At 38.3% G+C, this 26,610-nt stretch overlaps 2 protein-coding genes across 4 annotated transcripts in view; both read right to left on the bottom strand.

Moving 5' to 3' along the window:
- The window catches only part of gask1a (golgi associated kinase 1A), a 31,253-nt gene extending 15,456 nt beyond the window's left edge, over window positions 1-15,797 (bottom strand). For 2 of the 3 annotated variants that reach the window (XM_058745738.1, XM_058745736.1), the window contains exon 1: window positions 15,546-15,797. Coding sequence is in view for 1 of the 3 variants with exons in the window: in XM_058745736.1 (XP_058601719.1) it covers window positions 15,546-15,548 (3 nt within the window). In the remaining 2 variants the exon portion in view is untranslated. Of the gene's footprint in view, window positions 1-2,987; window positions 3,137-15,545 lie in introns of those variants that run through there. The other variant, XM_058745737.1, reaches the window with a different exon arrangement.
- Window positions 15,798-17,522: 1,725 nt separating this feature from the next.
- On the bottom strand, window positions 17,523-25,746 carry entpd3 (ectonucleoside triphosphate diphosphohydrolase 3). The gene is made up of 9 exons (XM_058747317.1): window positions 25,284-25,746; window positions 24,334-24,451; window positions 23,678-23,837; window positions 23,186-23,345; window positions 22,657-22,884; window positions 20,778-21,050; window positions 19,809-19,919; window positions 19,539-19,676; window positions 17,523-18,182 (listed from the first exon to the last, which is right to left on the bottom strand). The coding sequence occupies exons 1-9, from the start codon at window positions 25,398-25,400 to the stop codon at window positions 17,991-17,993; spliced, it is 1,497 nt and encodes a 498-aa protein (XP_058603300.1). The 5' UTR covers window positions 25,401-25,746; the 3' UTR covers window positions 17,523-17,990.
- Between the last annotated feature and the right edge of the window lie 864 nt (window positions 25,747-26,610).

The raw sequence follows: 26,610 nt of genomic DNA on the forward strand, positions 1-26,610 counted from the left end.
TCAAAATAAATATATCTTGATTTTAAAATGTTTCGCTTTTTTTATTTATTTTTTTCAAAATATAATCAAAAATACTTAAAATAAAAAAATAAAATAAAATAAATACTTTTTCAGCAAATTTGAAGTTTATGCCTTTTTATTTGAGCTTATAGGCTTTAGATTTCTAAAGGAAATTTGGCTCTTGCCCACACATTTACAAAACATATTTACAACAACAACAATTCAGATTCACAAAGGAAATCTTTAAATCCAGGTCAGCGTATTAACGGAGAGTCAGAGATGAAACCCCTCAGCAATTCACATTATCCAAACAAACTGTTACGAAAACAATCCACTGAAGCAACAGTCTCTCGCTGATCCAGAGACACAGAACATCTACCAAAACCAATAAAACAAGATCTTCACAATCGTTAACAAATCTTACACCTCCTAAAGTGTCAAAGGTGTTTGATTACCCAATGGTGAGTGTATGGAAAGTTGACTAGATGTTCAGATGTTCAAAGTTATGGCTATGTAGGGAAACTCAAAATAGACTGAACTTCACACTGAAAGCTGTTGTGTCTGTGGTTTAGAGGACCCGTGCAAATGAAGTGCCTTGCATTAAGCTCTCAGTACTTCTGTTAACAATTAAGCATACTGACACCATGGTGTGTTAAACTGGCAAATGCAAATAACACAAACAAGTATGGCAAAGACATCACACTGTTCAACAAGGCAGCGATCCAAGCACAACAAACACAGGGAAACAGACTGGGACCGTGAAGAGGAGTTACTCAGACAAGTACAATGTTTTGGGAAAAACATGTTCACATCTCAAAGCTATTGTTTTTCAATAGTGTTTTTTTTTTTTTTTTCTGGGTCTTACTTTCACAGACTACGCCTTCATGACTCAAAACAAAGTGTATAAATCAGTTTCTGGTGAAATAATGGAAAGAAAATAAATGAGTAATAAAAGCCAAAGAGTATTACATAAAACAAAAACAAAAAAACAAAACACACCAAATGAATCCAACAAACATGTTGTCTACAGTCAAAATATGGCATGTGAAGACATGGTAGTTATTTCTCACTGCAAATTTTTAAAAGCAGGCTGTTTGAGGTGTTAATGTAAGGTGTTATCTGTCATTGTGTTTGTTCTTTGCACCTCTTTCTCTTATCTGCTCAATTCATTTGGCACATCTGGGCCCATTTTACCAACAGTAATGAAGTCCTGCACATAGAATGTTAATGCAAATGTTGACTTTAGTCAAATATATAGAAGCATATGGGTAAAACAGGGGTAAAATTATTTAAATGGGTTTCCCAACCTGATGAGAAATGTAACTATTTTGAGGTGGTGTTTTGTATGAATTTTGACAATATAATTAATACAGTCTGTATGATACAGAACTTATGATTTTTAGAAAAAAAGTTGTCTAAACATAAAGGTCCCCCTCTACCCCATACCTAAACCTAACTGTTAGTGGCAAATCAAATGAATGTACAAATGAGACTGTACAAACTCAATTAGCCACCAATTCACAAAAAACATAAAGTAGTTGTGAACTGCCACGAGAGTGTGTTAGATTTAGAAGTAAAGTCACTGAAATGACCTCCAGTTTAATCATAAATAGGTCACTCATTTTTCTAAAAAACACAACGCTGAAATGGCAGTTTATCAAGCTATTTTTGGACAATTGGGCACAGCAAAAGAAAACTGGCTTAACTGTCACACTCTCGCTTTTAAGGGCTAATCCAGGAGGAAGAGAATAGACCAAAATGTGAAAAAAAAAAAAAAAAAAAGGAAACAGTATTCTGTGGAAGTTCTCACTTCCACACTGTCAGAAAAAAATGTGCAAAAATTGCACCTTTAGGGTACAACAGCTTGTCACTGGGGCAGTACCCTCAAAGGGAAACCTTTGTACCTTTTTTAATTTACCACTAAAGGGTGCATATTAGTAATATCAAGGTAGCAATATGTGCTCTTATGGTGCTAATATGAACCATTTGGGGTAAAGAAGCTGTTCCTTTTGAGGGTACTGCCCCAGTGACAAACTGTTGTACCCTTAAAGAAATGTTTTGTTTTTTTCTTTTTCTGAGAGTACACTCACTCTCTCAATGGTCCTTCTCTGAAAATAAATTGATCACTGGGGTAACTCCTTCCCAGCAGCTCCCAGCTGTCCTCTCTCACTTCAGCTGCTGTGTGTCTACAGTACATCATAGAAATTGGATAAGCAGTTTGTCCATGAAAATGTCTGTATGTGCTAGAAGCTAAAAATGTCGATGGATGAGGCAAAATTACTGTCTGTGAAAATCGACATGTCACAAGTGCTGTCAGTAGAGCTTAAAGGTGAAGTGTGTCCTTTTTTAATGTTACAATCCCTTTTCCTATCCCAGATTAATATGCAGAGACAGCTATAAGTAAGCCATTTACTCTGTTTGCAACATTGTCATGTTTGTTCGAACAACACAGCAACATTTGCGAAACCAATGGTGTGACTTTGAAAAAGGTTTAAATCAAATAAATATTTAGGTAGCTTGGAGTTTTTTTTAATTTTTTTTTAAATGAATCTTAAACATCTTGTTTAGTTTAAAGTTTGAATAACTAAACCTGGCTCTCACCATGAACATAAACCTATAAGCTGACATCGCTGAAAAGAAAAGAAGATTTTGTACATCCATTTGCAATTACTGCAGAAATGAAACTCTTCAGCTTTAACTTGAATTGATCCAGAACATTAATTTAAATAATACAGTGTATATATTAAAACGGCCATCAGTCCAATACATGCACATGCCCTCGCAGCTAACATGGTCCAAAAGGAGGTTGCATCTTTCTGATTGAATGAAAAGAGTATAGAATATCAAACTACTTCACAACATCTTTCTCTGTCATGAACAAGACAAAGGAAGCAAACAAACTGCCAGCAGCTGAAAGCGCGTTTATGACAGCTGCATTAGAAATCTGAATGAGCACCTTCTCATGACAGCAGAGAACAAAGACTCACTCAATGCTGAGATGTAATTGGGAAAGATGGTGCTTTGAGCCCCTTTAGCTGCAGTACATATCGTTCCCTTTCAGTCGGTCACTCCGAGTCACGTCGGATGACCGACGAATTGGGATCTCGCCAGAGAGACCAATCCACTTCGAGTGTAACTAAACGAGCCAATGGACATTGGCATGCGATCATTGCATCCAGCTGCCGCTGATCACAGCGTGAGTATAAGAGGCAGCAGGTGCACCGCATTAATTCATCTTTTCGCTTCGGAGCCGAGCGGCGGTGAATCACTGCTGCTCTCCTTTCCTGCGAGTGAGAAGAGCGAGCGAGCGAGCGCGTGAGCGAGCGCGTGCGTGCGTGCGTGCGTGCGGGCGGGCGGGCGTTACAGCGCAGCAGCGGTGGTCGCGGTCTCACGGGAGAAAGAGGAGACGATTCCCGTGAAGAGAGTCACACTAGGAGTGTGTAGTGGCCAGCTCCCCTGCGTGCTTCAGCACTTAATAAAGAGCAAATTTCTCTAAAAGAGCAACACGGGTGATTGCGTCTTTTTAAAGATGTCTTATCACCCGTGCGTTTCTGGGTGTGGTCGTTTCCTGGCGCCTCAAGACGGTCATGATCGCTGCCTCACGTGTCTGGGCATTCAGCACGCTGAGGAAGCTTTCGTGGACGGTTCATGTTCTTCTTGTGGGGACATGACCATCTCGGAGTTGCATAATAGACTCAAACATGGTGGAGTCCCTCTGCCGCGATTTAGTGTTTGTCCTGGCAACCGGGGAGGCGCTGTATCCGGTGGAGTCAGAGGTGATCTGAGGGTGACATGTTGGGCTTGTGTGGAATCCTCCACCGCATCCCGATCCTTCGAGGCTGGACGAGTGGTTTCTCGGTGGGGGTCGCGCTGGTTCTCAGCGCCCCCCCTCCGGTGCCATTCTTCCCGGAAGTGCATGAGGAGCTCACAAGATCGTGGAAGGCACCTTTCACTGCCCGAAACAAATCTTGTGGCTCCTCCCCCCTCACCACCCTCGATGGTGGAGCTGCTTTGGGGTACGCGGGCATCCCCTCCGTGGAGTGGTCTGTGGCCATGCAACTGTGTCTAACAGCCGCTACCACCCTGCTGTGACGGACCCCGCGCAACGAATGTGACCGCGCAGTCTCTGGGTCGTGCGATGTCCACGTTAGTGGTCCAGGAGTGCCATCTCTGGCTGTGTCTCGCGGACATGAAGGAGCAAGAAAAGCTACAATTCCTGAATGCTCCCGTGTCGCAGACCGGCCTTTTCGGCGACGCTGTCGAGAGCTTTGCCCAGCAGTTCTCGGCAGCCCAGACTGAGGAGATCAAACACATCATGCGCCGGAGGAAACCTACTGCTTCCACCTCGGTGGCAGCCCCTCAGCCTGCTCGTCGCCATGGGCACCCCCCTGCGGCCACCCCTGCAGCCGCAGCAGCCTTCCACCAGGCAGCATCGTGGAGCCGGTCGCAGGCAGGACGCCCAGCCCATCCAGGCCCCCGCCAAACCTGGCGGCAAGCGCAAGTGCAAGAGGCCCTGAGACGGGCGACCCAGAGATGGAGGAGACTGCTCGTCGGGAGATGGTGACCGCACCACTCCGGAGGGCCGGGTGGAGAATCTTTTGTTTTGCTTTGTTTTTGGTCCGCCGTTGGCCCAGCAGCCAGCGGTACCCAAAACATCAGTAAAAGAGCGGTTTCCTCAATCTTGGGGTCTCAAGACACCCCTCCTGCCCATTCGTGGAACCAGGTAAGGGCAGTAGCACTCGAGTCCCCGCTTCAAGTCGTCACACGCCAGGCTGTCACAAGCCTCAAGCCGGGTTCCTGTGTTTCCTCCCTCACGAGGAGGAATCAGGTGAGTGTTACACTGCACACCCAGACCCCGCCCCCCGCCATCACAGGCTCCGGGCCGGGTCCCTGTGTTCCACCTCACTGCCCCACCGCGGGTATGTCGGTGGCCCCGTTGGTCCCGCTGGTACGGTCTCTTGGAGCCTGGCTAGCGCTCCCCAGTCCGTCTCGGTGACTCCTGCGGACCATCAGACTCGGCTACACGATTCAGTTCGCCCGGTGTCCCCCCAAGTTCGGGGACATCCGGTTCACTTCAGTCAAGGCCGTCGATGCCCCTGTCTTGCGTGCGGAAATTGCAGTCCTGCTTGCAAAGGACAAGATAGAGCCGGTCCCTCCAGCCGATATGAGGTTGGGGTTTTACAGCCCTTACTTCATTGTGCCCAAGAAAAGCAGTGGGTTACGACCGATCTTGGATCTGCGAGTTTTGAACCGTGCACTTCACAAGATGCCGTTCAAGATGTTGATGCAGAAAGGCATTTTTGGGTGCGTCCGTCCCCTAGATTGGTTTGCAGCGATCGACCTGAAGGACGCGTACTTTCATGTCTCGATTCTCCCACGACACAGGCCATTCCTGCGATTCACGTTCGAGGGTCAGGCATATCAGTACAAGGTCCTGCCCTTTGGGCTGGGTCTTCAGGTCAACTGGGAAAAGAGCAAACTAGTGCCAACGCAGAGTATCTCTTTTCTCGGCATGGAGTTGGATTCGGTCAACCAGACAGCACGCCTCACCCAGGAACGTGCTCAGTCGGTGCTGAACTGCCTCAAGACTTTATCAGGCAGGACGGCGGTCCCACTGAAACTCTTTCAGAGGCTCCTGGGGCATATGGCTGCAGCTGCAGCGATAGTTCCGCTCGGTCTGCTCCATATGAGACCGCTTCAGCACTGGCTCCATGGCCGAGTCCCGAGGTGGGCGTGGAAACGCGGTACTCTCCGGGTTCAGATTACACCGGCCTGCCGCAAAATCTTCAGCCCATGGACAGATCCCTCGTTCCTTCGGGCAGGAGTGCCCCTGGAGCAGGTATCCAGGCATGCTGTGGTATTCACGGATGCCTCGGCCATCGGAGCTGTCTCGAGCGGCACTTCCTGGGGAGTGGAGACTCCGTCCCCAGGTGGTCCAGCTGATTTGGAGTCGGTTCGGAGTTGCTCAGGTAGACCTGTTTGCGTTCCCCAGTGAGCCTGCTAGCACAGACACTGTGCAAGATCAGGGAGGATGAGGAGCAGGTCTTGTTAGTGGCTCCATATTGGCCCAACAGGACCTGGTTCCCGGAACTCGTGCTCCTCGCGACAGCCCCTCCCTGGCCGATTCCTCTGAGGAAGGATCTGCTTTCTCAGAGATGGGGCACCCTCTGGCACCCGCGTCCAGACTTGTGGAAACTCCATGTGTGGTCCCTGGACGGGACGTGGAGGTTCTAGGTGATCTGCCCCAGGAGGTAGCTCTCACTATCGCTTCAGCACGAGCACCGTCCACAAGACGGGCCTATGCACTGAAGTGGAACCTGTTCGTCGAATGGTGTTCCTCTCACCGTGAGGACCCCCGGAGATGTTCGATCAGAGCCGTGCTTTCCTTTTTGCAACAAGGGTTGGAGCGTAGACTGTCCCCCTCCACCCTTAAGGTTTATGTTGCTGCTATTTCCGCTCACCACGACCCCATAGAGGGGAGGTCGGTGGGGAAGCACGATCTGGTTGTCAGGTTTCTTAGGGGGGCCAGGAGGTTAAACTTTTGGGATTTGGCATTGGTGCTAAGACGTCCCGTCGCCACAGTCGCTGTACCACCGCTGAGCTGCCGGGTCACCGGCTCGGCTCCTCAGCAAAAGCATGAATTAATGCGGTGCACCTGCTGCCTCTTATACTCACGCTGTGATCAACGGCAGCTGGATGCAATGATCGCATGCCAATGTCCATTGGCTCGTTTAGTTACACTCGAAGTGGATTGGTCTCTCTGGCGAGATCCCAATTCATCGGTCATCCGACGTGACGTCTCCGTTCCCTCCTTCAGGGGTTACATACGTAACCGAGTCGCTCTTCCTCATCCTCTCATTTAACTCCATATTCGTTTAATGAGGGGAGATTATTCACTGCTGGTGTATAGCATAAGATAATGATGAACAAATTTGGTAGGCCTAAAACAATATTTTAGAATAGGTCAAAAGTACATTAGAGACTAATTTCAACACAATTGAAATATGTTACCTGATTAAAAATTGTATGGCATTTTACATATGAAAAATTGTAGAAACTTTAAATCTATCTATCTATCTATCTATATATACAGTGGGTACGGAAAGTAGTCAGACCCCCTTAAATTTTTCACTCTTTGTTATATTGCAGCCATTTGCTAAAATCATTTGTTCATTTTTTTTCCTCATTAATGTACCCAACAGCACCCCATATTGACAGAAAAACACCAGAATTGTTGACATTTTTGCAGATGTATTAAAAAAGAAAAACTGAAATATCACATGGTCCTAAGTGTTCAGACCCTTTGCTCGGTATTTAGTAGAAGCACCCTTTCGATCTAATACAGCCATGAGTCTTTTTGGGAAAGATGCAACAAGTTTTTCACACCTGGATTTGGGGATCCTCTGCCATTCCTCCTTGCAGATCCTCTCCAGTTCTGTCAGGTTGGATGGTAAACGTTGGTGGACAGCCATTTTTAGATCTCTCCAGAGATGCTCAATTGGGTTTAAGTCAGGGCTCTGGCTGGGCCATTCAAGAACAGTCACGGAGTTGTTGTGAAGCCACTCCTTCGTTATTTTAGCTGTGTGCTTAGGGTCATTGTCTTGTTGGAAGGTAAACCTTGGCCCAGTCTGAGGTCCTGAGCACTCTGGAGAAGGTTTTTGTCCAGGATATCCCTGTACTTGGCCGCATTCATCTTTCCCTCGATTGCAACCAGTCGTCCTGTCCCTGCAGCTGAAAAACACCCCCACAGCATGATGCTGCCACCACCATGCTTCACTGTTGGGACTATATTGGACAGGTGATGAGCAGTGCCTGGTTTTCTCCACACATACCGCTTAGAATTAAGGCCAAAAAGTTCTATCTTGGTCTCATCAGACCAGAGAATCTTATTCAGGTGTTTTTTAGCAAACTCCATGCGGGCTTTCATGTGTCTTGCACTGAGGAGAGGCTTCCGTCGGGCCACTCTGCCATAAAGCCCCGACTGGTGGAGGGCTGCAGTGATGGTTGACTTTCTACAACTTTCTCCCATCTCCTGACTGCATCTCTGGAGCTCAGCCACAGTGATCTTTGGGTTCTACTTTACCTCTCTCACCAAGGCTCTTCACAATTCTGTCTCTGAGCTCTTCAGGCAGTTCCTTTGACCTCATGATTCTCATTTGCTCTGACATGCACTGTGAGCTGTAAGGTCTTATATAGACAGGTGTGTGGCTTTCCTAATCAAGTCCAATCAGTATAATCAAACACAGCTGGACTCAAATGAAGGTGTAGAACCATCTCAAGGATGATCAGAAGAAATGGACAGCACCTGAGTTAAATATATGAGTGTCACAGCAAAGGGTCTGGACACTTAGGACCATGTGATATTTCAGTTTTTCTTTTTTAATAAATCTGCAAAAATGTTAACAATTCTGTGTTTTTCTGTCAATATGGGGTGCTGTGTGTACATTAATGAGGGAAAAAAAAAATAACTTAAATGATTTTAGCAAATGGCTGCAATATAACAAAGAGTGAAAAATTTAAGGGGGTCTGAATACTTTCCGTACCCACTGTATATATATATATATTTTTTTTTTCTTACTATATATTTATCTGCCTGTTACATTTTTATATTGTCAATAAATGTTAGGGTTAGGTTAAAGGCTGAGAGTAGACTTGGTGTTTGGGCCTTAAAATATAACAAATTCTAAGTAAAATTATTGTAATTGTACATACTTATTATATTTATGCTTAAAAATATACACATATACATATATTCATATAATGTATCAATTTAAATATACAAATACACAAATATACAAATATATAAACACAGTACACAAATATATTCAGATGGACATCTTACAATATGCCTTACAGGTTTTACAGCGTCTTATTCAATTATAATATGTTATCTCAATTTTAGGATGCCATTCCATTGTATTGCATTCCATCTCATTGTGAATGGCAAAAATATTGTTTTGCATTTCTTTTGTATTCCCAGATGAATTGCTCTAATTATAGGAAAATTCTTTATTATGATAGGAAAACAAAACAAAACGATAATAATTAAATGATAATTATATATATATATATATATATATATATATATATATATCATGCTTGCATTGAAGAAAAAACAAACAAACTCCATAGCCCCCTAATACTAAACAAAAAATGTAATGTCAGCATAGCAGGATCTTCCATAGCATGACTGGCTGTGGGAAAACTCTGTTTGATGGATGATCTTTCATGCATTGAGCAAAGGTCAGCATTACCCTCTACCCATATAGGAGGATCTGCGATACCATTGCATGCAGAAGCCAAATGGTTTGGGGGGAGGAAGTGAGGGAAAGATTGAGAGAGAAAGAGAGAGGAAGAAAAAGAGATCAGCCATCTGCTGCCGTGTCTGTCCCACATCAGAGTGCCATCAGCGGAGTGTCTTTCTTATTATGGAGCAGATGCTTTTGACACTAGTGTCATCCTGAAATATATAATGCGCGACTCTGTGTGTGTAGGATGAAAATATGTCTCTGACAGTCTGCTGCAGTCATTTATATTCACACACAAAAGCAACAGAGAAAAACAGCATAAACCAACATTAAAAAAAAGCAACAGGCTCTTGTGGCCCAAGCTTTGGTAAGCTTTATGAATAAACATACCACAAACTATTCATTGGATAAACAAAATAAAACACTATCAGCAGAACAAATTGAGAGCAGACCATAATTTCGTGAATTAATTGTACTTCACTTGGATGTTAAGGACTCCCCAATACATCTATTACATGCTGTCTGTCATATGATTGGTATATATTTTTTTAGCAAGTAAAAGGCCTTTTAGTATCATTTTAAATCCTACAGATCATAATACATGTTTTATTGCATTGCATTATATATTTTGATTTTTGCATAAACATTATTTTGTTTTAATCATGAAGCTAAGCATTTAAATACAATATTACCAAGATATATTATTAGAAGACACAGAGTGTCTAAAAAACTAATAATTTATGTACTAATAATTTAAATACTAGTAAACTAATATGTATATACATTTTATGTAAGTAGTCTGTTTTAATATTGTTATAGATATTAGATATCCTTGATTTGCATTGCAAGCTAACACATATGCACTTTTTTCTTCCAAATAAGGTTCAGGAGGTTCAATAAATAATGTAAAACAATTTTTTCTTCTTTTCTGACTATTATTTCATGTCTACGACGGCGTTTTAGTGCCACATTAAAAAATAAAAAAAAATGCAAAATTATGAGATTAAAGTTGTAATATTTCGAGAATAAAGTCGGAATTACGAGAATAAAGTCGAAATATTACGAGAATAAAATTGAAATACTACGAGAATAAAGTCGAAATATTTCGAGAATAAAGTCGAAATATTACGAGAATAAAATTGAAATACTACGAGAATAAAGTCGAAATATTTCGAGAATAAAGTCGAAATATTACGAGAATAAAGTTGAAATGTTACGAGAATAAAGTCGAAATGTTTTAAGAATAAAGTCGAAATGTTTTGAGAATAAAGATTATAGTTATAATATTTTGAGATAGGCTATTTTAGCCTTTTGCACATGCAAAACTGGGAGCACCGGGAAATATTCCAAATCTCAGTTTTCAAAATCTGTCAGTTTTATAGCGAAATACAAACAATATGTAGGCTATATTGCAATAATGTGTTTGTCAAGCGGCATGTGAGTCAATCATCTTTCCGATTACAATAACGAACGACGAGACATTATTTTCATTATAAATTAGGCTAAACTGTTTTTTTTTTTACATGCCTTATGATGTTCCTTCACTTTATATCTTGCTATAAACTTGAAATAAAGAGCAAAAACACATTTATAATTTGTATTTCGTTATAAAACTGACAGAATTTAAAAGCTGAGCTGTGTGTAAAAGCAACAAAGCACAAAATTGTTGTGATTACTGGTTGGCTGGCGCGCTACAAATAATGAATGGAAGACGTTAAATATTATGTCCTCAGTTACAGTATACATGAATAAAACAGTTCAAGTTTACAGCAGAAAAGACAGCAATATAACGTATGTTAACAAATTTGAGTCCATTTCAACCTTTAGAATGTTTTATTGCTGTTTAATTAAACAAGCTATGCGAGGAATGAAAGTTTGGACGCCACAGACGTTTTTGCGGAGTAGAAGGTGAAATTTTCACAATAATTTAATGAGTTTATTCACATAAATACAGCTATCTGTCACGCCACATTAAAGATCTTGAAAATCACATTATTGTAAGACCTGTTAGGAAAATGCCTTGGTGATCAGCTATAGTTTTCTCTATCTGTATTTTAGCTGATATGGTTCAGAGGAATATTTATTGGTTTAAATGTGTGTTATTTACAACAGTCTTGACTGAAAATGTTTTCGAATAAACAAATTAAAATAGCATCTGTTTGTCAGTAGATGTACATTTGTCAGTAATGGTGGCAGATTTGGTTGCATTTCAGTATTTGCAGTTTCATTGGTTTTTGGATGAAAAATGAAGAAGTGGAGTGTAAATATGTGTGAGATCTTTGTGCGGGGGTTTTGCTGCCCTATGTGACCTGTGGCCTATGACCGGATCTGCCACAGAAGCATAATACTTGCATAATGTAGCTTTAACCTTAATGTTTTTTTGTTTTGTTTTTTTCGTAATAACTGTCAGGATCTTGATTGAAATAATTGCAAACAGCTGCAGCTGCCTTGAAAGGAGATCTCATAATAACAGTATGCTGCTGACATTAATCACAGATTTTTAGCAGGGCTTGCTCCATTCAAATGATTCTGGATATATTTGAAAACAGTGTTTTCTTTTCGAAACATTCCACATCTTAGCGGTTTTTTTTTGTTTTGTTTTTTTTCTCAAAAGTTCCTCGTCCTCCCTAAAATTTCATAAAATGCTTCAATTACCTTACTGTGCATTCATACAATGTGATAAAATCTCAGTAAGATGAAACAGAGAGACCACACATAACAATGTTCTCATGTCATTCTTTTGGCATGAATATTAGCAAAATATTTCACCACTCACTGGTGCATCCAGCTCAGACTCACAAACATCATTCCATATGGTCTAATAAGAAATTGTCACATTTTCAAATGTATCCTCTTGAGAGAACAGAAATGCTGTGTCAATATGAATGGAAGGCCAAAATATGGAGAAAAGATTCACTTTCAAATTTATCCAGATTAATGTTGAAGCTGAAGCCCCCTTAAATAGGGTCTGCGACAATTGAGTACCACAAAGAAAGTATTATCTTACCAGCTTATCTTTAAAAAATGATATAATGTGTATCTTCCTATATATGATAATTTTAGATCTGTTTGCTGGATGAACCCATGGAATTCAATAACAGAGATTAGCTGCTTGCAGTGCCTCCAGATATAGCTAAACTTTGATTATTTACATTTAGTCTCTCCCTGACACTGACTTGCTCCAAAAGCTCAACAAAATTGTGTGCAGGTGCTGGTGCTCCATAGCAATTTGAGAAGCCATTATTACAATGTCACAACTTCCTCAGACAATCAATTCTAATTCCCTTGGTGGCTATCTCACTCTGCCATGCTCATTCACTGCTCACTGCTCATTGGCTGCCTCTGATTAACAGGCAGGCCAATAACATTGCAGAAATGACTTCTAGATAGAGAATGTTGTGTGAGTCAGAGTCAAATCTCAATTTATGATGAATTTATTAACACACACACACACACACACACACACACACACACACAGCACACACACACAAATCAATTTAAAAAGAGAAAAATAATCTTAAAAAGAAAATAAGAACAATCTTACTAACTTAAAACATTTGTAGTATACTGTATCTAGTATATGCATCTTTTCAAGCAGGAAATTTGTACAGCTACTGTTTTTATAAAGGAAAGAAATAAGTCTGATGTTCTTAACTATTGCTTGGGAATCTGGGACAGCAATACTTAAAGTTATCAGTAGGAAATACTGCTCTCTCAGGAGTGACTAATTCAGCTAGGCAGTAACTGGCAAACTGGTTCTCCAGACCAGATGGCACAGATATTTTCATACATAGTTCCCTTCTTACAAGTGAATTCAAAATGTTCAGCAATGAGTCACATTTAGCAGATGTTACAGCATAAGTTCTGAATAAAACACTAAACGTTTCAACCTCACCTGTAAATGCTTCAGCTATGAAAAAGACTTCAGTAAAATGAAAGTGATGTATTGGTTGCGTGGTCCTATATTTTCACATGAATGTTGTAGCTTTAAGAGACAGCTTTAGGGATGGCAATATTCTGTGGGTTTTCAGAATCCGCAAATCTGTGGCAAATCTGGTGAAAACAGTTTTGTTTTTGTAATCTTGTAGAAAGCTCTCATAAGCCAACAGAAACAAAACAACAACATAAATACATACAAACAGGACCTCCAGAAATACTGGAACCTTTGATGTGCATAAAATATAAAAGCGGCTTTGTCATTGTTGTATGTCCTTAGATCTGAAAACATAAGAGATATCTGCCTATTGAAAAACTGGCAAGACATCGGAGATATACACATAGGCAAGATTAGAGAACACAAATGAATGAGACAGAAGGTTGTAGGCCTTTATAAATGAGACAATGCACTACAAATAGTGTATTGTCCACACAGCAAGGACCACAGTTGGACAATTGCAGGAGCTTTTAGCATCCTGGTGTCAACAATACTGCAACCTGCAATTAAACACCATCTCTATGCCAACAAACCATTTGGAAGGTTTGCCAGAATAAAAACGTTTTGGTCTTGCCAACTTCTAAGTGCCCAGGGTTTCCTGTTGTTCAAAAAAGGAAATCGGCTAGTATGGTAAAAAACCCACACAGCTTTCTGGCATAGGTTTAGTACAAAAGGGTTTGGTGCAAAAAGCGTTGTGTTATGCAGACAATAACCGAATCTCCCTGCGAGGTATGATTATTTGGTTCTACTTTCAAAGCACCTGGTATCAACCTCCAGATGGACAATTGCAGTTTTTACATCAACATCTGGATGCCAGCGAAAGCAGGCATGAAATATTTTGTATTGCGTTATGTCTGCATTTATCATTTATTTTATTACACAGCTCTCTGAAAAGCTTGATTCTGACTGGTCAGTTGTGACATTCGGAGTTTGTTATACAAAAATAAAGACCGTTGTCAATAGCAATACTGAATAATAGACATCTCTGAATAATAATACCCTCAAAAAGACATGTCCGTACCTTCTTTACCCCTGAAGGGTACATATTAGTACCATAAGATCATCGCTACTTTAAGGGTAAATGTTACTACTCTGCGGTACTAATATGCACCCTTTAGGGGTAAAGCAGGTACAAAAGTGTCTCTTGAGGGTACTGCTCTAGTTATAAGCTGTTGTACCCCTAAAGGTACAATTTTTGGACATTTCTTCTTGACAGTGTGTATTGAAAATGAAATGGGAGGACTTATTAATAGTATTGTAATATTGTTGTAATGTTCGCCTTGTTGCCAGGACAACTGTTTTCTAAATTGCAACATGTTATAACATTCCTGGGTTCCTGATAATTGTTTATTCTGTGATAACAACTGGCTGAATGTTCACTCTTAAAAATAAAGGTGCATGCCTACAGCAATGCCATAGAAGAACCATTTTTGGTTCCACAAAGAACCATTCAGTCAAAGGTTCTTTAAAGAACCATCTCTTTCTTACCTTTTTACAATCTGAAGAAACTTTTTTCGCCACAAAGAACCTTTTGTGAAACAAAAAGGTTCTTCAGATGTTAAAGGTTCTTTATGGAACCATTTAGACAAAAAGGTGCTTTTATGGCATTGTTTTTATTTTTAATAAAAAATAAAACCAATGCCATTTATTTTTAAGAGTGTTCTACCATCTATGTCCTGAGTGCCTAAAGTAGTGACCCATATCAAAGATAACTTTAAATAATTTTACCTCATAAAACATTAGATTTACCTCAGTAGTTCAATGATCAGTAGATTAAAAACCACATACATTTTTTCATTGCCTTCTCTGCAAATAATTGCAATGCAATGCTTGGTAACTGCAACCAAACCCTCACAGGCAGAATGCAATGATCTTTGGGTCTGCTGAGTCAGGGAGTTTAACGGGGTCTGCCGAGGAGGGCTGGAGCTGGGATGAATGATTCAAAGAATTCTCAGTGCTGAAAAACATTAGGCACCGTTGTTGTACAACTCTTGCATTATTGACAAAGACTTTCCTGCCGAGTATAAATACATACATCAGAAGTCTGATCTGAATACGCACAATGTGCTTTAGTGCCATGTCCTGCAAAATAATTATTTTGATCTATTTGATTTTTTGCTGAATTCAGATAAATTTTAATAGCAATGCTTTTATCCAGCTCTGTGAGGGTTTGCATTGTGAGTTAAACAATAAAAGCTCATCTCAAACAGTATTCATTCATGCTTTCAGTATTTAATAATTCACCACTAAACATGACCTGTGCAATATAAACTCAGACTGAAAGCAGTCAATGTGCAAAAGTAATTACAGATAAATCATTCTGAGCTAGTATAATAATGAAAAGCTCTCAATTGGACACTTACCATTATAAATGTGTCTAATGTGTTTCGGCTGTTCAATCACAGCATCAGCGCCACATCATCTTCATTCCTGCGCTCCTCATCCATGCAAACACAGTATTATTCCTTCTTGAAGTTACTCTCATCTTAAGTGGACCGGTGTATGCATGAGATGCATCCAAAGTCACATTGTTTGGTGACTTTCCCTCGGTTTATTCTTGAGTTTCCATTGCAAAGTTTCCAAAGTCTCAGAACAAAGCTCTGATCTCTAGCAACACGTTGCAGGAGGATGGTGGACTTGAGAAGGGAGAGCAGAGTGGAGGTTTGGAGAGGAATGTGCTGTGTAACATGAGAAGAGACTTTAAAAAAAAAACATACTGAGGAGATTTATTGTCCTGGGCTGGGCGCTTCTAAAGTTTACGGCGTATTTCTGATGCACAGATGTTGTATGTGATCTTCATTTAATTTTTGTGTAAACAAAATCCTCATTCAGAAGACAATTTAATTTACTGTGGTAACTAAATGCAATCAAATTTGTTACAGCTACAGTTAATGTTGTGAAAACATTTCTGCGGGAACTTGGTGTTAACCTCTACTGTCATCTAAAAAAGGAACAAAATGATGAAATAATCTGAAACATTGTTTGAAGAAGATCACATGTAAATAAATAATGAGTGCTTCAGAGTGCTAACAATAACAGTTACTTTGGTGAATTAGAGGAAGAAATGTAGGGTTTTGTAAAACTGTTACACTTAAACTTTATAAAGAAAATGATTTATAGCAGTTGTATTATTCAGAAAATATTTCACATTTTGTTTCACTGTCCATAAAGAGTAGCCGATGTCTAGAAATGATTTAATGCACCTTGAGAATGTATTTTAGGTCTATACTGTCCTCTTCTGGTATAATGGTGAGCTACAGTAGTAGGAGATGATTGGAAACCAGGCTAGTACATTGAATAATGTTGTTACTAGTGTACATTATTACTTTCTCTCTCTCTCTCTCTCTCTCTCTAATATCAAACATGAATCTTGTTTGGAAGAAGAAGAGGAAGAAAACCTAGTGGAGCCTCAATGTAAAAACAAAGATCAAAGCCAACAACACCTCCATATCGGCAGAGGAGGAAGATGCAGAATATGTGAACAACTATTTCTTTATTTGCAAAATAGCCTCACATTTACTGAATTTTAAATAATTCTGTAATATTTTAATTAACAATAAAACACTTCGGATTTAAAAACCTTTATGGATACTTTAGGGCTTAACCTTTACTAAAACTTGTTTTACATTTTCAGTATTATTATGGCTAAATTACATCTAATAAAATCAAATGCATGTATGCTCTGCATACATTTGCTTAAAATATTTCTTTATACAAATATAAATATTCTTTGGACTTGCTAACCTTTGTCTTACTCCAAAGAAAGTGTATTACAATCATTCCTAGTCTCCCTTAAAGAAATTTTGATCTTGTTTAAAATGAATAGATTTTCAAATATAGAATATAGCCTGGTTTCTCCCAAGGTTTTTTCCTTCTTCTCCATTTCTGTCACCAGTGGAGTTTGGGTTCCTTTCCACTGTTGACTTTTTCTCTTTGCACAAACACAGTTGCAACAAGAGAACTGAACTGAACTGGACTGACATAATGAATCAATGCTGAACTGACTTTAACTGGAAAATTGACTATTGTCCTCTTTTTAGAGCTGCTTTACAGCATAACTGAATTTTGATTGCATTGTTGAAACATTATTTTCCTGTTTAAAACTGTAAGGCTACTATGACACAATCTGTATTGTGCAAAGTACTATATAAATAAAGATGACTTGTCTATATAAAAAGTGTCCTTAGAATTAGAATTACTTTAATAGCATGAAATGCCAATTGCCTTGATCATCAGTTGAAATACATAATCACCAGTCCTCACTGCACTGTCATTAACAATCATAACTTTTATTTAGAGTACTATGACTTATTTCATCCAAAGACAATGTGTGCCGAAAAGCACATGCAGAAATACACATGTACGATACATAAGGAATGATGCAGCTGAATGAGACAAACATTAGATACAATGCACAATCAAAACATTGTCTAGTAGATACGTTTTACTGTATATATGCTAAAATCTTTTCTTTGTCTTCAGTGTTTTCATTCATATCCACAGTACAAGACTTTGCTACTGCATTCCTGGACTAGAAAGACCTGTACACTGCCTTTTTGGATAGAATGACATTGAATACAGGTTTTAAACACATTTGGTGTTCACATCAGGTGTCTTCTTTTTAACCTTAGCACCGGACCGCTGGACCTTCAAGACCTTAAGGATCTAAAATTAAAATCTTTCTTTAGCAGGTACATCTGCATTGACACATCAGCATCTCTCCTGGTTTACAAAACCTCCCTAAGTGGGACACTAGTCCTACAGACGAGAACTCAGTGCAGTAAAGACGAGAACTCAGCACAAAAACCTCAATAACAAAAGCGCACCAGCGCAATGACGAGGTACGTGAGGGTGATGATAGTCAGAGCAGAGAACAGCAAGAGGAGCCCAGTATAGAGGACGTTGTTTATGGGTAGCTTGATGATTTTCCCTTCGGCTGGGATCATGTTTGAAAGTGCAAGCATGTAGCCCAGGGACCAGGCTATACTGGTCTTATTTACCTGTGAAACACAAAGAGACATATGGAGAGGTCCAGTTCACTCCAGGGTTTTGATAGAAAGAACTGATTTTCTGGAGGGGGAGAGAATATCATTGGCAGATATTTGACATTACTGTCATGCACTGATACAGCACAGGCTACTAGATTTGATGTGTGTTCTTCAAAAAGCAGGTGCTAAGAAATGCATTTACTGTGAAAGGGCATTTAAATGAATACTGTATTTCTGGTTCATTATACACTGTAAAAAAAAAAAAAACCTGTTTAATTCATCGTGTTACTTGCCATTTCTTTGTACTTATTTATAAAGTTTATTATCCATTTCTGAGTTTTAGCATCTTATATACAATGTTATCAATGTAATATGTATACAGTGGTGGCCAAAATTATTGGAACACTTGGAATATTTTTGAATTGGCCGTTGCAATACCCTTAAAACAAACCATTGCCAGAACTACCTGCAATGGAAGGAATCTGCTGGAACATTGAAAATGATGGAATGGCCCCCTCAAAGTCCGGACCTCAACCCTATCGAGCAAATTTGGGGCAAGTTGGAAAATAAACTGGACAGATCCATTGTAAATTCAAAGGAAAGTTCTCAGGAAATATACTGACACTATGCCAGAGTGATGTGCTGCTGTAATTGCTGCAAAAGGTGGACATACCAAATATGAATGTTCAAAGTGGATAAAAACTGTACGACTCACTTCATCTGATATTTGTGGTGCTCAGAGCGACCATCTGCATGTTTCATGAACATTGTGAAATGAAATCATGTTTTGGAAGCAAAAAAAGGCCTGTATTTTCAGATCTGTCAGGTTCTCTAATAATTTTGACCACCACTGTCTATGTATATATGTATGTAATTTATAATGTATACATTGCATATTACACAGAAAAGGTTAGTAAGCAGTTATTTCACTTTGTGGCTACAAGAAATTTGAACTGGTCCATGCACTTCCATTGTAAATGCTTTACTGTAAACCAGATTTTTGAAATTCTTTTTCGTGGTAATCAATATTGTGCGAAAATACTGTTGATAGAGCTTAACTTGTGTTGAACATGAACATCTATTGCATAATCTGATTGTACAAATGTTTACTCTTCTCCTTTGTTCTTGAAGCCATATTAATGTGTCAGAACTCAAAAGAAAGAAAACAACTGGATGTGTGCCGCCATATGAAAAAGTTTTGAATGCAGCTTGATAATATCAGTGACATATATCTGGTTAAAAGCAGTACTGACTTTCTTTGTAATGAGATTAGTTGTTTTGCAAAACAGTAAACAGTCAGAATACAGAAATTGTGAATGGTCAGAAAAATCTTAATCTTTTTAATCTCATGCCAAACGTGAAATATACCTCTTTCTGAAAATTGAGATTTTTCCAGTTGTCTGTGTTGAACTTGTAACCATCTTCAAGAATGCTGTGCACATAATTTGCAGAGTAGCAGTAGGACTTCAGATGGATGTCTTTGATGTCTTTGATGAATGTCTTGAGCTAAAGGGCGTCGGGGGGACATTAAAATGTAGGATTATTGATTTTACATATCAATCAAATCCACACAAAGAATCATTTCTCCCAGTCTATATTTTCCTGCCAGTCATGATTATGCAGTTGGTCAATACTCACAGTTTTCCAGTCCTTTGAGCATAACATTTCCATGTTTGTGTTGAATGTCTCCATACTTTTGGAGCCCTCCACTTTAAGAGCCCGAGCAGTCCAGTAGAAGCCTGCATAAGCCTAAGCAATAATGTCATAATGTTTGGTCACAATAACATGCAATAATTGAATGACATTTGACATTATTGAGGTTTAACTAAAGGCACCCATTTGATTTGAGAGCTGCATTGCATCATTGAGATCACACAAAGCTACCATATGGCTTCCAAAGCCTTAGAATATAGTATACTAGTCAAATGCGCTTCTTTTACAGTGAATTTGATATCCTTTTTAGAGTTTGTTTGTTAAAAGATTTCTCAATTCTCATTTTGCATTCTACAGACAAAATAAAAGCATACAAGTTTGGAATGACATGAGGTTGAGTAAATAATGACAGAATTTTCATTTTTGGGTGAACTATTTCAGTAACACTTTCAATTCTCACTATTAACTAGTTGCTTAGCATGCATATTACTAGTATATTGGCTGTTTATTAGCACATATTAATGCCTTATTCTGCATGACCATATTTTAGATCCCTTAATCCTACCCCAAACCTAAACCATAACAACTACCTTACTAACTATTAATAAGCAGCAGTTTACTGAGTGAAAACTTTTGTGTTTAGTTTGTGAATATGTACTCCCTAATCTAAAGCATTACCACTATTTCTGCTACAGTATTGGCGCTATTCAACTGCATTGTACGGCACGGTATGGTATGGTTCACTTTTGGGGGGGTTTCCACTGGGTACAGTACCTGGTACCTGGTACTTTTTTTAGTACCACCTCGGCTGAGGTTCCAAGCGAACCGTACCGTTACCAAAATGTGACATGTAAACTCTGCTGATCACTGATTGGCCAGAGAAAATCGTCACTGCGAACTTCGACACGAGCTTAACTATACGAGAGATGTAGCTTAACTAAGAGAAATGCCTACCATGAAGTCTCCACTGAGTGGTGGTTGATAAACTCCATCAAAGGAACAGTTTTCAGTTCCCTCGCAAGATGTCAGGTCAAAGATACTCCTGACCAAGGATTTGCACTGTTCAGGGTTACTCTGTCCAAAGAAAGCAATATATCGCTTTGGGCTATACTTCGTTGGAAGATCATTCTTTGTACATTCACTGCCAAAAACATCCTCTGCAAGCATGGAGATATTGTAGCCAGAAGGATAACAGGGGTGCTTCAGATTAGCCCAGTTGGTGGATTCCTGGGAGAGAGAGAGAGAAAGAAAGAAAGAGAGAGAGAGAGAGAGAGATAGAAATCATGACAATGCATGTTGCAGAGTTTTAGACAACTACTGTTAAGCTTGTTTGGGTAACATTTTACTTAAAGTTTTTATGTATAATGCATTATAAAGGGTTAATAAAGGGTATAATGCATTATAATTATTCATAATGTGTGCATTGTAATACATTATATCTTGTCGTAAAGAATTACAACTCAATTTTACATAGTGTAACAATGAATTGATAAGTGTTTTAATGTATTAACTGTGGTTCCAATTATTCATGAGATTGTACAATGCATTATAAGGTGCATTACAAGTCATAATTAATGCATTAAAATTTATTGTATAATGCTTTATACATGAAGGCTTTAAGTAAATTGTTACCCTTTTTCTAATGATAATAGGTAAGTAATAGTTAATCATTAAAAATATTGGAGTGAAAATTGCCCATTTTGTTGGCAAAGGTTATTTGGTTGAGCTGGAATAAAGCTCATATTGTGCACGCTCAGAACTGTGGCTCATGCTCAAATCCTCTTCCTGGTCCTTTGATGACACATTTACTGATCAGCAGGTTCAATATGGTTAGGGAAATATACGGTCCCATTAAGGCAGCATACATTGATGTACGTATCATATACACGGGATATGTTGTTATTATTCCTGGCTGGTGGAATGACCTTCCCACCCCTATCCGGAAGGCTGAACCCCTGACAATTTTCAAGCGACACCTGAAAACTCATCTTTTCCGTCATCACTTGACTTCATCTTTAAAAAAAAAACAAAAAAAACAACCTTTGCTTTCTTTCCTTAACTTCTCCCTGTCTAGCTAGTATTCTGAACAATGCCTGAAACTTTGTATTGCAAGCACTTCCTGTGTTTATATATTCCTCAATTGTAAGTCGCTTTGGATAAATGTATATGCTAAATGAATAAATGTAAATGTTATTGAACTCTATTTAACAATGTACTACAACTACAATGAGGTTCAAATAATATCTGCCACTATTTGCACTGCATATGTTGTAAATAGCATTTAACACTATTTAATAAATTGGAAAACATCACGACTGCTGGGGTGGGACAGACTAACTTTGATGTGTTTAAAACTAGTCAATTTTAATGTTAGGGTAGTTTTATGTTAGGAAATACTTAATATAATGCATCTAAAAAATATATTAATACAAACATTTCTTGTAGAAATCAGGAAAACATAATGAAATTCCTTTCTGTTTTTCAACCCTACATTAAATGGCTGATGGCAGTGCAGTCTGTACAAGTATTGACATGGCATCGTTTGGGGAAATGTTAAGCATAAGCTATGGGCTTAATTGCATCTCTCAGCAATAATGGATTTTATAAGAAAGGTTTTAGGCAAATTTTACAGATCAGTGTCTTTGTGTACTGATGGTACTGATGGAAACAATAGGAAGCTGTCTAACAGGTACAATTCATATGCAATCTAAAAGAAAAATCCAATGTGGATCTAAAATGTTTTACTTACTGTATAAGTAAGATAAAACATATTTATATTTTATGGAACAAGTACTAATTCAGATTAATTCATTTCACAATGACATGGCTGTACCTTTGCAAGTTTGGCCAGAACTCTCTTCTCAGCTTCATTTTTCCCGTAGCAGAGGAAACTGTGAGTATAGATGTTGTATTCATAGCCATAGAGTGAAACCTTAATGATATCTTCAGCTTCGGCATCATCAGAAGTGGCAAAGGCAATCTGGGTGGAGGCTCCACCCAAGTCCAATGAGCCAACTGTCTTAGCCCCATGAGGATGTATCCAGGCATTCCAGAGAGTTTTCTATAAAACAGACTAAAGTTTAAATTTTTAAAAGTTCAATAAAGCTCTGTTTTCTCTACTTTTTGTTTAGATTCAATATTGTGTCATAAAACGACTGCACCTTGAATGCATCTCGTACCTTTATGATAATAAGATTATCTTCTAAATGTGAGACTAGAATTGTCTATTGTAAGGTTTAAACATTTGTGTTGTTTAAATACATTTAAGACGAAACTGTAACTAAACAAATATTGAGATTTTGGTTAGATCCAAAAAAAGAATCAAAATATCCCCTGCACAGTAAAGCTGCCCATGAACTGACCTCTAGGAAGTTCCCCTTCAGGTAGTTGACGGTGATCCAGCCATAAAGGCCTTCTTCCTGTCCAGAGATAATGGAAGCATTTTGAAAATTGAAAGGAAGGGAGCTAAGGTAGTCCTGGATGTTTTTCAGAATAGTGTTGGAAGTCTCTTCATCTTTCATACTGTGTAAAAAAAAGATATTGCAAAGATATGTCACGCATTGTATATTTATAAATTTTATTTGTTGATTAATTTAAAATTCTTTGCAACACCATAATTTTAACACTGGGCATAATTTAACACTCTCAACAAGTGCATAAGGCCATTTTTATTTAATCTAATATTATGGTATTTATATTATATTCTATTGTCTAACACTGTAAGATCCTCTGAGCTCTCAGTATCAAAGTAAATGGCTCAAATGATACATAAATATATTGAGATACAGAGGTAGAAACATAAATAGAAAATATTACCAACAATTCTGAATGGAATTTGTTTAAATCATTCTTACTGTAGAAGCCTCATCCCTGCTGTTGCCCCAAGGAAGACTGGGGTCGAGTTATGCCGATGGGAAGGAATGATCTTGGTTATATTTTCTATGCATTCTTTTAAACTTTCCCATGTCTTTTTGTCCTGATCCTCATTTTTACCAATATCTGAAATTCCAGGGCCTTGAAAAGACACATTTTATTATTACATTACTTTCTGTATTGTTTAAGTTGCATTATTATTGTATCACTGCCTATGTTAAAAGAGTAGTAAAGAACAATATTAAAAAGAGTATTAAAGAACTATACATTAAAATACCCACACAAATTAAAATACCCACAAAAAATGGTACTTTCTCTTAGAAAATGTGAAAGAGGTGCTTTTCCTCTAAGAAAGGGGTGCTAAAATGTTGACCATCAACCTGCAAACTGTGAAACCTTTTGTATTATGTTGTATTATTTCTTAAATAGTGATGAGAAGGTCAAGATCTCAGCATATACACATCTGATGTATAAAACATGCTTTTAACGATTTATCCCATTTTTTTTTTTCTTTGTACATTACAGGACACACAACTTGTGCAGAATTCATGCAAAGTTCCACTAGTATCTCTGAGCTTTCGCTGTAAAGAATGTCTTTACATAAACCTTCCAAGGTTTAAGGTCAGTTGATTTGTACCTTCAACCTGACACTTTTTGGTCTCTCTCACAACCCCAGTGTTGTTTTCTTTCTCGGCAGGCCACTCATAGAGATACACAGTGGTCCTGGAGGAGCCTGCATCCAAAACAATACCATACTAGAGAGAGAGAGAGAGAGAGAGAGAGGGTAACAGATGTGAAGAAAGACATTGTTGCAGTGACCACGTTACCACCAAATTCTCAAGATCTTGCAAAGCCATAAAGAGCTTATTCATTTGCACTCTTCGCAAAATGCATTGGTGAATAGCAATTTGTCATGGTCTAAATAATGATTGAGTGAAGCATTCAAGAACAGACATGTCTAACTGCCTGAAGCCCTTTTGAAAGAAACTAACAAAAGCACATTCTTCCGTTGGGAAAATGTTCAGGGATTGACTTTTTGAGTTATCAAAAGGATCATCTATTTTAAGATTAAGGATACAGCATTGTATGGAATTAAATAACTCCATCAATGGTGATTATCCATTGAAAGTTGTTTTTGTGTGTAGAAAAATAGGTTTTTGTAAAAAAAAAAAAAAAAAAAGTATTTGTTTTCACTAAAAGTAATAGGAAACTGAAAGAAGCATTATGAAAAAGCATAATCCATAAGTCATATCTATAATAATCTTTCACCACATTTTACCCACCATTCATCTGTAAATGAATAGTGTTCCATATGTGTGATGTTTGTTTTTCAACACAGAATAGAAATGTTACTTAATCTGAAAATACAAACGCTCTTTTTTCATGTGTAATTAAAACCCATATATTATATATTATTAAACAAATAATATTATATATTATTAAATAACAAATGAATGAGTGAAGGAAAAGCAATTCTTGAACATCTGACTGGTAAGCATCAATTATACTTTTATATAGGCTACAGTTTATTAGTCAGTCTAATAGGTTCCCACTTGTATCATGCATGCTCAAATTATATAATTTTACCTTTAATCCACGGGATATATAAGTCTTCTTATGAGTTTGTACAACTGCTATAGATATGATGACTGCAATGCTGGCCAGCATAAAGGCGGCGGCCAAAGCTATTGCCACTTTTGCCATCCTCACCTACAGACAAAAAGATGAACATATCAAATTTCCAGCTTGATTCTCATGCAACTAATAGCTGAACACTCTTTATAATAGAAGATCAAGTAGAAGAAAAAAAAAACCTTTTTATTCGTAATTACTTTAGAAAACCATGTAGTCATGCTTTGAATCTAGAGCAGTGATTGAATCAAGTAATCATTTATCCAGCGTGCGCATAAATTATTATTATTATTTTTTTTAATTATGAGGTGAGCTTTAAATTTTAAGGTAACGATGTAACCTTGTAGTCACAATGCTTCAATTTAGATGTTATGTAATAAAGTGTTTGTTTTGGGGGTTTTTTAACTGACAAAATCATTTTACAGTGAGTAATTGAGGAATAGGGTTATTTGTTGAGCCGGGAACTGTTAATAAAAATGTTACTTTCTAAATGAATTCCCCAACTAATGACTTTCAGCATTTAAAAAAAAAAAAAAAAGTAAAAGTGCAAGTATGGACATATCTACTTTTGCCATGTTGTGAGATTTGGGAAACTCTTCCAACGCTGTCAAGCCCACGGGCACTCTGTCAATCATAGGTTTGTTATCTTCTGTAACAAATGGTCTGGAGCACATTCAGTTTTGTACCCTACTCAACCGGATATAAGTATGTACTCATATCATCCTGGAGCCTCTTACCCTAACTCATATTATGGTTTCAGTTTCTAATCTGATCAAATAAAGTGGTTAGTATTTTGAACTCAAAGACATACAGTATTAACATCATTCTAATACTGCTTCTGTGCTGTCATCTAAAACATCTTACCATGCAATTGTTTATTTAAATTATATATTATATACACATATATTTATTTTGAGATTCAAGCCCACAAATTGCTCTTTTATAGAGATATGACAAATTATATGGCAGATTTCAGAGCCATCATACCAATTAATAAAAGAGTACAACAAAATCAATGAAATTCTTCATTAATCTAAACATGCATTTGTTCTATGGTCTGATCTTACATGATTTGATAAAAAAATGAATATCAAATGCATACATTTCTGTAACAGTCATGCCATTATTAATACAGTAATAAAATGTTTATTTGCTTACCCCTCTGCGTGAGGCTGTTGTAAGGTGGTCTGAAGATTGTGACTCTTTATTGATCATTTTGTCCAGACGTGCAAGACTGTGAATGTGTAACTGTGATTGAATATGTGTGTGAGAGTGTGTGCAT

The sequence above is a fragment of the Onychostoma macrolepis genome, chromosome 16, assembly GCF_012432095.1.
Source record: "Onychostoma macrolepis isolate SWU-2019 chromosome 16, ASM1243209v1, whole genome shotgun sequence".
Classification (NCBI taxonomy): Eukaryota; Metazoa; Chordata; class Actinopteri; order Cypriniformes; family Cyprinidae; genus Onychostoma; species Onychostoma macrolepis.